Source organism: Dunckerocampus dactyliophorus, chromosome 2, assembly GCF_027744805.1.
Source record: "Dunckerocampus dactyliophorus isolate RoL2022-P2 chromosome 2, RoL_Ddac_1.1, whole genome shotgun sequence".
NCBI lineage: Eukaryota > Metazoa > Chordata > Actinopteri > Syngnathiformes > Syngnathidae > Dunckerocampus > Dunckerocampus dactyliophorus.
The window spans coordinates 12,946,625-12,961,513 of record NC_072820.1 but is presented as its reverse complement, the minus strand read 5'-3'; the positions used below and the strand labels follow the sequence as shown (position 1 = coordinate 12,961,513).

The following is a 14,889-nucleotide window of genomic DNA, read 5'->3' as shown; positions in this document are numbered from 1 at the left end:
CCTGGTGACGGCTTCTGTGCTTCTGGACCAGATAAAGGACACATAATATGATGCCGCCATGTGATACAAAATCAAATAGATGGTAGTATTTTACATTTAAATAATAATATAATGGGCTTCATGTTTCAATTGAGTTGTAAAAAAAATACATACATATATATATATATATATATATATGTAAAATATATGTATTTATTAATTTATTAATTTATAATAGTTGCATAATGCATACTAGTGCATATTAATTTTTCTGTTGTCTTTGTCCATCTCAAAAATAGCTTTTCTCACTCAACATGCATCATGTTCATACTACATTATATTTCAGAATTGAAACCATTTAGCCCAATAAAAACACAGCATGCCCAGTAGAAACACAGTTTAAGAATCAAATCAATCAGTAGGCAAGTGGGTCTGATCAGCTTGTGTTATCATCTACCCTGGAGGGTATTGTATGAATTACACAACATATTGCAATTATATTGAACTGAAATGCAGGTTTTATAATGTGAGTCATGCATCGTAGTATTCTGAAAATCCTGCATTATTTTTATTTAAATTGTTATCCTGAGTTGTCATAGCAACAGTAGACATCCGCTGAGGTAGACTACCTTAAAACAGGACATACCTGAATGTGAATGAATGAGAGTTGATTTCTTTTGTTTGTTGTAATTTATTACATTTAAAAAAAATAAAAGCTATACAATTTAGATAATTATATACAGTACATGCAACTGTTTGAACCGATCATCTGAGAATCTGGAAATGGCTCTGAAAGGCTTTTCAAAACTGTGTAAATCTCCAGTTTTCCTTAGTTCTTCATGAGTTCCTTGGACTTTCCCATTGTCTTGATCCATCCAATGAGCGTAATTTTTTCCCCCATGCTGCCAAAGATAAACTATCAGCTACAGTCAATCATGCTCACTAATGAGAAGTTAATAGGGCTTGACATTCTGGAACCTGTGTTCTTATCAAACATATTTTCACAACATTCACAGCCAAGGACCCATTTGCCTCTACTTCCATTCTTATCAGCTGTGTTTTTATCCTGTCTAGGTGAAACCTCACAACTGCCCACTGCAACTTAACACTTAAAACAAGATCTTTGGTTCAAAGGCCACGTTTCATGACTTGGTTTGACTGCGCTGTGAAAGGTTCTGGTGCATTGAAACAGCATCTGGTCTTGCACAAGCATAATTCCGTTTTCTTGAGAAATCATTGAAAACAATGATTATTATTTTTTTTAAGTACCATCATCACTAGGTGCACCGGACAACTGTAAAATTTAATTTACTGTGTTATAGAGGCACAGTAAAGATCTCACTGTGCAGCTTAGCTGTACTGTACATGTTTTACTTTTACTATTTTAGTTCACTTGTATTTATATTTTGACTTGCTTAGTTTGTGTTGTTGTCGACCACAACATGCAGCTGATGCTCACTATTAAATGATAAAAAAAAAAAAAAAAAGACAGCGGAGACAGTTGCCATTATTGAGCCTTAACATTCCCCTCAGGCACTAATGAATGTTTTGATAAGGCATGTCCATTCATCAGTTTGACAAAAACATCACTCTAGATGCTTAATGGTTTTACATGTCAGCACATACACAGCACCTTCAGTGACCTCACAGTGCCAGTTTAAAGACTGCACATTTTTAGAGAAGCGGAAACGTCATTATTGTAGTTTTGGTTTCATTTCTCCACAATAGTCCTGCATATGCAGCGTCAGAAGATGGTGCACTTTATTCAGCACTGTCATACATCTCAGTATGATTAAACGTTGCATTCACTTCAGTTAATTTGTCGATAATAGCGCCAATAAGTACAAACATTTTTTGTAAAAAGAAACAATATAATTGTTGCTCAATAGGTGTACCTTTAAAAAGTGCTCGGTGAATTTGCATGTTCCCCCCATGTGTCAAAAAGTGAGGTTTCACTTAATGAATTATATTATCCACTCGTCTTTGCTAACATATGATGAAATAATACAATATTGAGCAAATGATAATATTTTTCTTTTCGGCATAAGGAAATGAAAGGTATACGGAACTGTATACAACAACATATGTTTCTACTCAGGAGATAAATGTGCGGGACCGTTTTGCGCAGGCGGAAATTCACCAAAACGGACCGGCCGAATTTACGCAGAATTTACAAGTTTAAAGAACCCGAGCTCGAGTACGTAAATTGCGTAAATAAACAGCGGTGGTCGCTTCATTGATAACAGTGCGGGAAGACAGACATAGGGCGGTAACGAATACGTTGTTTTGTTATCAAAACCAACGTTAGCAGTGCCATTACGAGATAGCTAAATTGTTTTAATCGACAATCTGCAAGAAAGAACAAAAAGGCTTGTCACGCTTCCATTAAAAGGGTACGATAAAAGTGAAATGGCTGTACGGAGGATCACTCAGGAAACATTCGATACTGCGGTGAGGGAAAACATCGACGAGTTTGAGATGGATCCTGACGAGGCTTTGAGGGAAGCTGTAGAGCAGTTTCAGTCTCAAGGTATTGTAGAAAGGACGGAGAAGCATAAACACGGGAGGATGCCCCACCTTCAAAGCCTATCTTGATTACGAAGCTCAGTGGGAATTGATTGAATCATGCTCGTATGAGTTATTTAAACGATGTAATTGCGTAGATGCCGGTCATTTGCTTTCCTATTGTGCATATACAGTATATGTGATCATTTGTTGTGACTGAGAGTCCGATTGCTGATGTATACTGTACTTGCAGGCGTGGACCTCAGTTGTATTGTAAAAGCAGTACCTGCTGTGCCGTCTGATGACCAACAACAAGAGAAAACCCATGAGATCTTAAAGGTATGTCTTTTACGCACTACTAATGTGCTTTATGTGTTCTCTGCCATGTTTAACATCATGATTGTGCCACCTACAGGCATTGGAGTCCCTGCGTATTGCAAAAGACTCTGCTGACATTACCAAAGTGGCAGCAGATCTAAAGTGTTTCACCGAGCAATGTTTACTTGGATTTGCTCAAAGATACCTGGCGGCCCAGAAAGACGCATACCCCATCATCCTCTCCTACTGTAAAAAGAATGTTGGAGAGCAGGAAGCAGCGTTGGCTGCTCTGTGCGCCCTGGCTGCACTGACTGACGGACAACCGGACTTGTTAGACGCAGACGGACAACGCTTCCTCTTGGATGTTCTCAAGAAGTACAGCGCTGATTCAGCTGTGACGCGAGCCGCCCTCTGCGCTGTAAGACACTGCTGTTTGAAACACGAGCAGAACAGACAGGATTTAGTCAAAGCAGGCGTCCTGCCTCTGCTGACTGACGCCGTCAAACAGCATAGCGGCTGCGCTGAGGTGGTCAAGGAAGCCTCTGCAGCTCTCAGGGTCATGACCTTCGACGATGATGTCCGCGTTACATTTGGGCATGCTCACGAGCACGCCAAAAGTATTGTTCTTGAACATAATGGGCTCAAGGTGTTAATAGAGTCTGCGAAAGGTAAGACCAGTTCATCACTGTTATGGAGAACCAACACACAAACACATTTTCCCATAGGAAATAATGAAAATGATTTGTTCCAGAGTCAAACTGTGGCCAGCATAAAACCGTTATTAACTACAAGCAGTGTTTTAAGTAACATTTTAACATTCGTAACGCTCATACATGTGCAAAAAAAGTTATAATACTCCTCAACATTAAGACACCTTTAACATTGTTAATACACATCTTCTCATACAAGTGTAACCATAAATCGACTTAACGGCATAACTATATATATATATTTATATATTTGCTATACTATACTGTATATATTTGCCAGCAACACAAATACGATTAAACTTGCTGTTAGTGCGGATGTCATTAGCTGTAGACTCCACTGTCTAAACTTGTTTGGGAAGAAGTGTTGCAGAAGCCAAAGAAAAAGAAAAATGGTGTGGTCCTGCATGTTTTGTGGCATATTAAACTTGCGGGGCTTTCCAGTTTTGAGGTTCCAGTGTATGCTCCATGTCTCTTATTACATTTTTTCAGTAGATGTTTGACTTTTTAAGAATGTTAATAATTGATATCTTTCTACCCTCAGCTCATAATGACAATATCTCTGTCTTGAGTGAGCTTTGCGCCACCTTGTCCCGTTTGGCCGTCAGGAACGAGTTCTGCCAAGACATTTGTGACCTGGGAGGGCTGAAACTCATTATGACGCTGCTTGCAGACAGCTATGAGTCACCGGTATTGAAAGCTACAAAAGGGGTTTGTCCATAAATCTACGACCATTGTCACTGAGCTGTTTTTTGCCCTTGCAGGAGTTGGTTCGGCAGGTCCTGAGTGCAATACGAGCCGTCGCTGGAAATGATGATGTAAAAGATGCTGTTGTTAAAGCGGGTGGAGTCCAGCTCATTGTCATCGCCATGAACAGACACCAGTCAAACTCCACTGTAGGTTATGTGGCCTCGCTGTGAATGTCAAGTGCCACTCTGTGTAATCTTGCAGTTTTCATACTTTCCTGCAGGTGTGTGAGCAGGGCTGCGCGTGCCTTTCCGTCCTTGCTTTACGTAAACCCAACAACTGCAAGGTCATCATGGAGGAAGGAGGTGCCTTAGCTGCTGTACAGGCTATGAAGGCTCACACTGATGCTGTGAATGTGCAGGTAAGCCCCATTCACATACAGTGGAGGAAATAAGTATTTGAACCCCTGCTGATTTTGTAAGGTTACCACATTACAAAGATATGAGCAGTCCAGAATTTTTATGGTAGGTTCATTTTAACAGAGGGAAAGACAGAATGTAAAAAAATCTTCCTAAAATAAGTTAGAAATTAATTTGTATGTGATTTGACAGAAATACTGTATTAATATTATAAAATGTGGGTACCAAAATACAAGACGACCCGGCCTTTTCATACTGTTAACAAAAATACCTTCTTCCAGTACTTTCACGTCAATGAAGTATTTACTGTAAACCACACAAGCATCTTTCCATATTTTATGTCTAAATTTTTTCAAATTTATAACCAGAAACAGGCATGCATGCTGTTGAGGAACCTGGTGTCGCGTCAGCCCAGCTACAGCCAATTGATTCTGGACATGGGAGTGGAGGCCCTCATAGCGCAAGCACTACGGACCCATCAAGACTGCAGCGATGCCGCTAAAGCTGCCCTCAGGGATCTGGGCTGCCAGGTGGAGCTACGAGAGCTGTGGACTGGCAAACATGGCAGCATCACCAACTGAAAAGAGTGGAGAGAGGAGCTTACAGTGAAATGTCTTGTATTCAATCAAACAAAACCCAATCTGAGGGAATAGCTTTTAGGGGTAAGACTGTTGAGGACACTTACAGTACAATGAATGTTTATTTTAATTTTCACCTGATGTGTTCATTTTTTTTTACCGTTTCGATCCTTACAATGGTAAAAAGTCACATTACCAAAGGTCAATTCATGCCAAACTACAAATCACGATACAGTGAAAAGTGGTTGTTTAAGAATTTTTAAGGTTTTGATGTTTTAATATGATAATTATGTGACCAAGCAGTTGTAGAATCAACTCAATGAAACTCTTACGTGCACATGAGACTACAAAACAGCACCCATACAACACCACGTCTTTTTCAATGTTTTGACAAGACTAAAAAGGTCATACGTGTTTTATTTTGATATATTGTTTACAAATGTTATATGTAACACTTATTGTTGGCACATAACAAATGTGCAGCGCACATTCATTGTCCACTATACAAATTGCATTGCTCTGAAACACACCTCCAGGCTGACAGTGCCAGGTATTTTATAGTAATTTATTCACACTTTTCTCGGTTGATAAAACATTCCCGTATTAAAAAAAAATCATATTATGCGCTGTTTTCTTTATTTGTGGATGGAATTTGCTTATTTGTCTTTTACTTGGATGGGTGGATGAATGGATTGCCTTATAACGTAATTTGTTGTGCTGCTTAAAAGTTATGTGAATAAACTAAAACTGAAAACCAGTATTACACACACGCTTAATCTCTGACGTAAAACAGGTCAGAAATTCATTTTCCAGTGTGTATGTGAGACGCCCCTCGAGCTAGCCTATCCTACCGCTCCTTGTCGCGTCAAGACTGCATTTCCCGTAATGCATCTGTACTCGTCCTTGTCAAACCTCACACACAGGAGGGGGCAGTTGTGACAAGAACAGCAACAGCATGGACGTGTCAGCCAGTCATAGACACGAAATAAGCGAGTGAATGACAGAATGATTCGAAAGTTACTGTCTTCATTGCACTAATTAGCTTATTGCCACCGCGACGCATTTGTTGTGTTTAAAAAGCGAACGAAAGCAGTTGTGTAGCAGCAAGCTAACGGCTAGCGAGCGTTAACTCAGCTAATATTTGGCTAACTTTAAGCAAAGGGGCGTCAGGGAATTCCACTGGAGAAGACAGAATCATTGGAATTTGCCGTGCTGGTGTCACATCAGGTAGGCAGCGTCACATTTATGCTGAGAAGTAAGCAAATAATTGAATTAACCTGACAAAACTTCAAAGTACTTTGACATTTGTGATGAGTAAGCTAGTTTGCCTACAAATGTTATTTAATGCAACCAGAATGGTTGCTGCTTTGCTTTATTATCTGCCCTTGCATATATACATACACTGATATTCAACACTAGCACACTCGAACATTAGAACACTATAGTGCACTGATCACAACACATGCATGCATTGTCTTGTAGTTTGAATAATTGATGTTTGCGCTGCTGTGTCAGGAAGTAATATAATGATGATAATAATAATGTGGAGTGTATGGGTAACTACTTCAGATTCATTACCAGTGGAGGAAGTCAGCCGTTGGTGTGAGTGAGGACAGTTGTCGAGGTGAAAGGAGACACTTGGTGAACCAAACCGCTCATGAACGCCCTTTTGTATTCAGGCCAATAGTAGCTGCCCACTTTTTCACTGAAATGTCGTTTGCTTTCTACCTCTTATTGTGTTCATTTAACAGGGTGTAGCTTTGATGTATTAATTAAAGCAGAATTTACAACATAAAGTGTATTTGTTATAACAGAAGTCAGCTGGGATAGGCTCCAGCATGCCCCCGCGACCCTAATGAGGAGAAGCGGTATAGAAAATGGATGGATGGATGGAGAACAGACACTGAATAACTTAAAGACACTACAGAACGATGCGTGTACCTGGGAGGTCACTTAACTTTAAAGATAAAACATAGATTAGACTTTTTGGAGAATACTTCCTTCTTCATCCTTTATTATTCCTATCAATGTACTGAGCAGTCATGACAGTCTATATCCCTTTCTGGTTCAATGGTCATCATTGCATTCTTCCTTGTGTTGTGCCACTGCAAAAAAGTCAAAGAAAAAGCAATCACTTGTGGCGTTAGTCTTCCAGATGGTCACGGAGCTGAAGTCTTGCAAGATTGGCTGGAGTCCCATGAGCTATGCGACCTTTGAGGCATGTTTTGTCCCCCACAATTTTGGTTAATTTTGAAATTGTGATACCTTTTCAATGTTCCACTGCGTTCAGTATCTTAGTAACTTCATCAACTCAACCAGTATCTTGACTGGTTTTGCTGTGCTGTAAACAATTTCCAACTTATTACACATTATAATAACAGCATAACTAAACAACAGTTATAATTGACTGTGAAACTTGTTCTGACCATGACGCTGTAAGCCTGAGGGTTTGAAGGTCAAACAAATCAGTTATTGCATAGTGAAATGATTAGCTCACCACCAAAAGAAATTGCAGACCTTACTGTCTGTGGAGAAAGTTACAGGACCCCAAGCAATGTTCTTCTTGTTTTTCCCCCAAATGCCACAGAGTATTAAAAGTGTAACCTGAGCACATGAGCAAATAAGTCTTTGTTGTTGTCAACTGTGCTCCAGTAAAAACCTTTCACCTACTGTACATCAGCAGCTTTACTCTTCAGGGGATATTCTGGGATGCAACTTTTGCCAGGTGGCTTAAAGGTATCTGGGTAGTTTTTGTTTTAGCCCTGTGTTTTCAAACAATAAACAGTTGTAACGCTGAAATGCTTGCAGATGGCATAAACCCCAATATTGCAGACATCAACTGGCAATTAAGTGCACTGACTGTTTTTCAACAGTTAACTCGTATTTTATTCCTTTTGACTTGAACTCTTTTAGCACCCAGAGTAATTGCTGCCGCCCCCTGGTGGTTGGATTCATGAGTGCGCGCCGAGGCAGCAGCGCATAGTCCTTCGGTATGGGGAGTGGAGTCCAGGAGCAACGTTCGTCGCTCACCAAGGAAGATGGCCTGCCACAGGCCTCCACTCAGGCAGAAGTGAGTTATGATAAGTTTATTTTGAATTGAAACTATATGGGGATGGGGTGACCTTAGGGATGCCCTTGCAATCTGACAGATTTTGAGTACTTTTGCAAATATCCCCAAATAAAGATGCAACGCACTTATTGCAAATGTTTGAATAGTTCACCTACTAAAGGATTTCCCTGGTATAGGCCACATTACTTACTGTACATTGCTACATCTGTTTATCTTCATCACACGGATAAGTTGGTGTATCAGGTGCCATCAGTCATCCTGGCCTGCTTTTATTTAATCATCTACAGTCTAGGTTCCCAAAGTGGGGTACGCCAATTGTAATAAGGGGTACGTGAATAAATATTAAAAACAATTAGCGTCTGAGTCTCTCAATTATGAGTGAGCGTGAACACCTCACGGCGCACTCGTGAACGGAGCAGAAAGCAGGAAGGAGACAGCACACGATGTTGTTCATTGGTCTGTGTGCATCATATGAACAAATAAGTAAGTTTGATAATTATTAATAGTGTTTAATCTCAAAGATGTAATTTTATATTGGTGTTCCAATCCCCGCATCATGCAGCGGTGCAAACCTGTCACTGTGAGTGGGGCTTTATCGGTGGTTGTATGTATTTTTGTACTTCAGATACTGCTTTATCGTGATTGTTAAACTTTCCCCTTTAATTTGGTGATAAATTATGCAGATTTAAAACATAGCCATCGTCATTGGACAAAAAAAGTTCAAACCATTCAAACGGAAGAATGCCACCATCACAATGGAATAAAAGATATGTTGGATGATCACTTATTTATTTATCAGTGCTCATGTGAAACGTTATCCAAAATGTAACCATGCAAAATACACATTTTTGACCCAAATTACTTTAAAATTAATTAACCCATTAACTCATTTCAATATTTGTAAAAGATATGTTGGATGATTACTTATCAATTTATTAGTGCTAATGGCAAACGTTATCCAAAATGTGACCATGCAAAGTATACATTTTTGACCCAATATTACTATAATGAATACCAGTTAATTGTGTTCAACACTAGGAGTACACAGTCGAAAAGGCTTCTCTGTTTAACTTAAAAGTGACCCCTTTGCTGCGCAGGGCGTGAAGCAGAAGACCCCCTCTGTCATCACCACTCTCTTCTCGGGGGCTTTCGCAGGCGCTGTGGCCAAGACAGCTGTCGCTCCATTGGACAGGACTAAAATCATCTTCCAAGGCAAGCTGTATGCTGGGTTGGTCTAAATGTGGAAAGTGTTTTAAATTTAGACTATAGGGGATTGAATAGCCCACACAGATGACACTAGTTTATAGCAATGCAATCAAATGCATGGTATTAACTGTGTGTGTTTTGTTTTTCAGTGTCTTCAGCGAGATTCTCTGCCAAAGTAGGTTTCAGTTGATCACTGCATATTTACCAGCTATGTAAGACCATGGTCAAGCAGTTTTGAGTAAACTGTTTGACGTGAGTGTTGATGTATTTCCTTTGCATGGCAGGAGGCCTACAGGGTAATCTACCGCACGTACCTGAAGGATGGCTTCCTCAGTCTGTGGAGGGGCAACTCTGCCACCATGGTGCGGGTCATCCCATACGCCGCCATCCAGTTCTGTGCTCATGAGCAGTACAAAGGTCTCCTGGGGGACTACTATGGCTTCCAGGGAAAGTGAGTGTCAGACAAGACAAACACACACAGTTTATTTATTACAACTATGTAGTCATAAGTTGCCCTTTGTCTCCACCAGGGCCCTACCTCCACTCCCAAGGTTGCTGGCTGGATCCATGGCAGGCACCACTGCCACCATGTTGACATATCCTTTGGATATGGTGCGAGCTCGGATGGCTGTGACACCAAAGGAAATGTAAGCCCACTTGTAACTATGGGTGCCGTCACACTAACACCTAAAGCACGTTTGGCTAGTGTAATCGCACTGTTACGTGCCGAGGAGTGGCATACTTGCCCTCTTTTGGCACAATTAGAAGAGGTGCTCTTGGGCCCGGTACAAATCCATCCTAGTCCAAGAATGACTGTAATGCGGAATTGCAGTAATACAGCAGAATAGAATGTGTCATTTAATTACTGCAGTTACCTGTATTGCAAGTAATGCCAGTGGCAACCTTGTACAAAATAAATAATCAGAATGACTCAAAGTAAGACTGGGAATAGTCCACAAAGTCACGGTGAGTTATCAGTCTTATTATTATCATGTCTACTATATTAGGTAATACAAGTATAAATGTGACTATAGGGGTGTTACTTGATGTCTACAGGGCTGTAATAAAAAAATGTTTTTAGAAGGTCATAAACAGGTTTTTTATGCTCTAACTACGAAAATATTCAATTTATTAATATTGAATCCTACTTTGTGGAAATTCACCTATCGCAGTCGGGGCTGGAACCAGTTAACTGTGATAAAAGAGGGACGACTGTACAGTGTTTCCCATATGTCACTAAATTTTTTATTTTATTTGGTTGGTTGGATCTGTTTGCCGTTGCTCACAAACACATTATAATGGGACTCTCTCTGTGTATCTTGTCATTACAACTCCATACAATAGTAGTGGCCGCACGGTGGCCTAGTGGTTAGCATGTTGGCCACACAGGAGATCTGAAAAATCTGAGTTTGAGTCTCTGTTGGTCAGCTGTGTGTAGTTGGCAAGTTCTCTCTGTGCGTGGGTTTTCTATGGGTGCTCCATCTTCCTCCCACATTCCAAAAACATGCATGTGAATTGGCGACTCTAAATTGTCCATAGGTATGAATGTGAGATATTATATGTACAATGATATACATATACGTCCACATGCAAACACTGAGTTGGGGTTTTGGAAATCTACACTCTGACCAGAGATTTTCGTCATGGCCAGTTTTGCAAATTAGATGATGATGTCACTTAGCCCTGACATGCCCTTTGTGTGAAGGTACAGCAACATCCTGCATGTGTTCGTGAGGATATCTCGGGAGGAGGGGCTAAAGACACTGTATCGAGGTTTTGCCCCCACCATACTGGGCGTGGTCCCCTATGCGGGCCTCAGCTTCTTTACCTATGAGACGCTGAAGAAGCTTCATGCAGGTAGAGTATGAACACGTTGTTAGTGGCTTTGAATACATGTTGTAGGTCCACAAATTGCTTTTTCATTCTACCCTTTATATACACTTCTCCCATAAAGAAAACAGTGGGCGCCCAGAGCCTTATTCCTATCAACGTCTGGCCTTTGGGGCCTGTGCGGGCCTCATCGGTCAGTCTGCGTCTTACCCTTTGGATGTGGTACGGCGGCGCATGCAGACGGCGGGCGTCACGGGTCACACGTACAGCACCATCCTGGGCACCATAAAGGAAATCATGTCCGAGGAGGGGGTCATCAGAGGACTCTTTAAAGGCCTCAGTATGAACTGGGTCAAAGGGCCTATTGCGGTGGGAATCAGCTTCACAACCTTTGACCTCACTGAGATTCTCCTGAGTAAGCTGCGAGAGATGGGTTACATGTCACGGTAATGGCCTGAAGACAGGAATTGCTGATCGGACCCTGTGGTGAGAGAGTGTGAGGAGCATGTGCCAATAGACGCAAGCAAACACACACACACACACTCACACGGGGTAAGTGTGTCTTCATACATGACGTATATGTGATGTCCATGACTGTTGTCATGTGCTTCAAAGTGCAATATGATCTGTATTTTTTTTTATATCTGTACTTAATTGCAACTGACATAGGTGAGACACACACACACAAACAAACACTCATGCAACTGCCTTGGCGACATGAACTGACGCCTTCCATTGCAATGCAGGCTGCCATTTATTTACTATCCACTTAGATACTTTTTTGATCTCCAAGAGAAATTCACTTAAAGGTCTAATGTGTTGTGATATTACAACATAAATGTGTTTTATGTGAAACATATATAAGTGGATTAATGAGATATTGAATGGAGAATGTAACTCCAGTTTAGCCCCAAGTGACGTAAACATTCAACAGTATATATTGATGCTTGCTAGGACAATAGCAAGCATTTTTTAAATCCCTGCTGCAGAAATATTTCTAGAACCTTTGAAATGCATGTGGTTGCGTCACAGGAACCTGTGATTCTTGAATTGTACTTCTACTAATGCTCCCAATGGTTGAGCTATAAGTTGTATGGTATTTTGGGGTTAGTTTAATGAAGCACACAATTTCCCTTTTGGACAAGATTAATGCAGAGGAAAAGGTATTAAATGTCATCTGTTTTTGTTACTTTAATAACAGAAGTTATAACTTGTGTTGCAAGTCAACACTAACAAGTACAAAGTGTGCCCATGTTTTATCCCGAGTCTGCACTGTTCATTCATGGTGTTTTCCACCTCGTACTTCACTATTAGGATCATGTGAGCTTTTTAGAGAATTCATCAGACATTGGATACTAATTCAAATGGCCGTTCATTCATATTTGCAGACTGAGCAGCCGAGGGCAGGAAAGTGTCATAAACGATGAGGCAATCCTAACTTGGCGGCAGAATAAACACCTCCTCAGATATTTATTAACGTATGACAATATATTAATATATAAAGCTAGAGACACAAATTGTTTTATAACAATAACCACGTTTGCTCAAAGAACTGAGACGGAAGATCTCACATTCTTAATAAAGTAGTATGAAGTGGCTGCACTTGCTTGTCGGTGCCTTGCAGTGTGTAACTTCATGTCTCTTGTCCGCTATCAGCGCCGGTAAATCGCGACTCTTTTGAATTAAAAGTGCCTGACAAGGAATAGTAAGTGTTTTACTTGGACTGAGCTACTGTACTAACCTTTCTGGTTAGTATTTTCTAGGTTGTTTTTGATGATCTTGCTATTTGAGATGGCTTGTAGTTGAAGATTTATTAGGAATGTATTACTACGGGATGTTTTCCCCCCCCCCCCCATGCAGTTTCATAACCTTAAAAACTGCATTGTCGTGTGTGAGCGTATTGGGGGCGGAGACACGAACCACGGTACACGTTCAGGTACTTTTCCATATTGGGTATTAAATGATTTGTAATTATGTGGATTTTAAATTATTAACAAACCACATTTTTGTGTCAAGACTTGATGAAGTTGTTACAAAATGGAAAATCCTTATTTCAATTTGAATGAATAGTACTTTTTAATCTCAATCGACAAACCTCCAATTCACTGTTTTGCATGGTACGACAAACGAACTTGTGTTGCGTGGACATGTTTTTGTTAATGTCAAATAAAAGTGGATACTGTCTCCTGTTGTAAAATGTTCTACAATTAAGTATGTATTTTGAGTATTTTACATAAATGAATTGCATGTAGACAACTACAAAAGTTAATACAGTACTGACTTTTATTCCGTGATGGTGTAATTACATAAAATAGCCACACGACGGACCCCCAGGCTTGTAAAGCAATGTCCGAACTGTAGTTCCACAAACTGCCAATAGATGGCAGTGCAAGCCCATTACGAGGCTTTCGGGACCTCAACAGTTTGAACTTGACCGTGAACTCACCACATTGCAAACATGTCTGATTCTAAATTAATGACAAAAATGCAGAGAAGACGAATATTAAAAGAAATATAGAAATTAAATTGGGATTTTATTTTCATACAGAATATCTTTGATAGATCATTCGTTGTTTACGTTTGCCAGAGATTTTTGATTATTTGAGACATAGTATGCAAATCAGACACAAAGAGAGAAAGGGACTAATTAGGATGTGAAAGAGGGCAGGATGGAGGGAATGTGTCAGAGGGTGGTTGCCATAGATACTTGGTAAGATGCTAGAAGGAGGCAGTGTCATTTTGTTTGTATTCAGATGTGCTGCTCTCTCGTGCCTGTTTTTTACATCAAATTTTCATTCTGCGATTGGATCCTAAACACGTTTTTTCCCACCCCACCTCAAAACGAATTCAGTGGTGTTTGTTTTTAATTTGAACTAAAAAAAATCAAAATTTTGTTGTTATGACATATTTTTTGTTAATACATATGTAAATATAAAGTCAATCTAAAAAAAAAATGTTTTCGTAAAAATGCAAATGATTAAATCTGGAAATCTGACCTTTAGTGTTGGCTCGAATTTGATCCTTTAAGACATAAACAGTATAGGTACAATATAATGATGGTAAGGTAATACATATGATAAAACAAATGAAAATAAAGACAACAATTTCCAGTTGATCATATAGATATACATATATCGATTTTTTCGGATTTTGTAATATTGTGTACTAGAAATGTGTGTATACAGTATTTATATACACATATATATACAGCTACATAAAAAAATGATTTGCTCATTGGTGACTGGTAGATTATGACTGTTAATTTTTTTTTAAAGAAAAATAATACCAAACTTAAAATCAAATCTACTGACATGGATACACTAGCATGCATTTCTCACAGTAAAGTAATCGACAACTAATGTCAGTTTTTGGATTCATGCATTTTTTTGTTTTATTTGTGTATTCAAAATTCAATCATGTGAATATCTCAAAACTGTGTTAAAGGAGAAAACTGCACTTTTTTGGGGGGGAAATTTGGCCATCATCCACAATCCTAATGTGTGGCATGAACACGTCTCTCTCTTTTCTGTTCTAAAGGTTTAAAAACAGAAAAAGACGGCGCTAAGAATGCATGTAATGGGAAACATTTA

At 39.7% G+C, this 14,889-nt stretch overlaps 2 protein-coding genes across 3 annotated transcripts; both read left to right on the top strand.

Moving 5' to 3' along the window:
- The first annotated feature begins 2,182 nt into the window (after positions 1-2,182).
- armc6 (armadillo repeat containing 6) lies at positions 2,183-5,945 on the top strand. Its single transcript, XM_054754718.1, has 7 exons — positions 2,183-2,509; positions 2,738-2,823; positions 2,900-3,470; positions 4,054-4,199; positions 4,274-4,405; positions 4,480-4,617; positions 4,984-5,945. The coding sequence occupies exons 1-7, from the start codon at positions 2,389-2,391 to the stop codon at positions 5,194-5,196; spliced, it is 1,407 nt and encodes a 468-aa protein (XP_054610693.1). The 5' UTR covers positions 2,183-2,388; the 3' UTR covers positions 5,197-5,945.
- A 165-nt stretch (positions 5,946-6,110) lies between these two features.
- LOC129176693 (mitochondrial coenzyme A transporter SLC25A42-like) lies at positions 6,111-14,617 on the top strand. Of its 2 annotated transcripts, XM_054766990.1 has the most exons (9): positions 6,111-6,420; positions 7,341-7,411; positions 8,107-8,263; positions 9,361-9,475; positions 9,619-9,644; positions 9,754-9,920; positions 10,000-10,116; positions 11,175-11,326; positions 11,424-14,617. In XM_054766990.1, the coding sequence occupies exons 3-9, from the start codon at positions 8,186-8,188 to the stop codon at positions 11,747-11,749; spliced, it is 981 nt and encodes a 326-aa protein (XP_054622965.1). In that variant the 5' UTR covers positions 6,111-6,420; positions 7,341-7,411; positions 8,107-8,185; the 3' UTR covers positions 11,750-14,617. The 2 variants fall into 2 exon arrangements, with proteins under 2 accessions (XP_054622965.1, XP_054622964.1); XM_054766989.1 differs by lacking the exon at positions 7,341-7,411 and having other exon boundaries at positions 11,424-14,616.
- Positions 14,618-14,889: the final 272 nt, after the last annotated feature.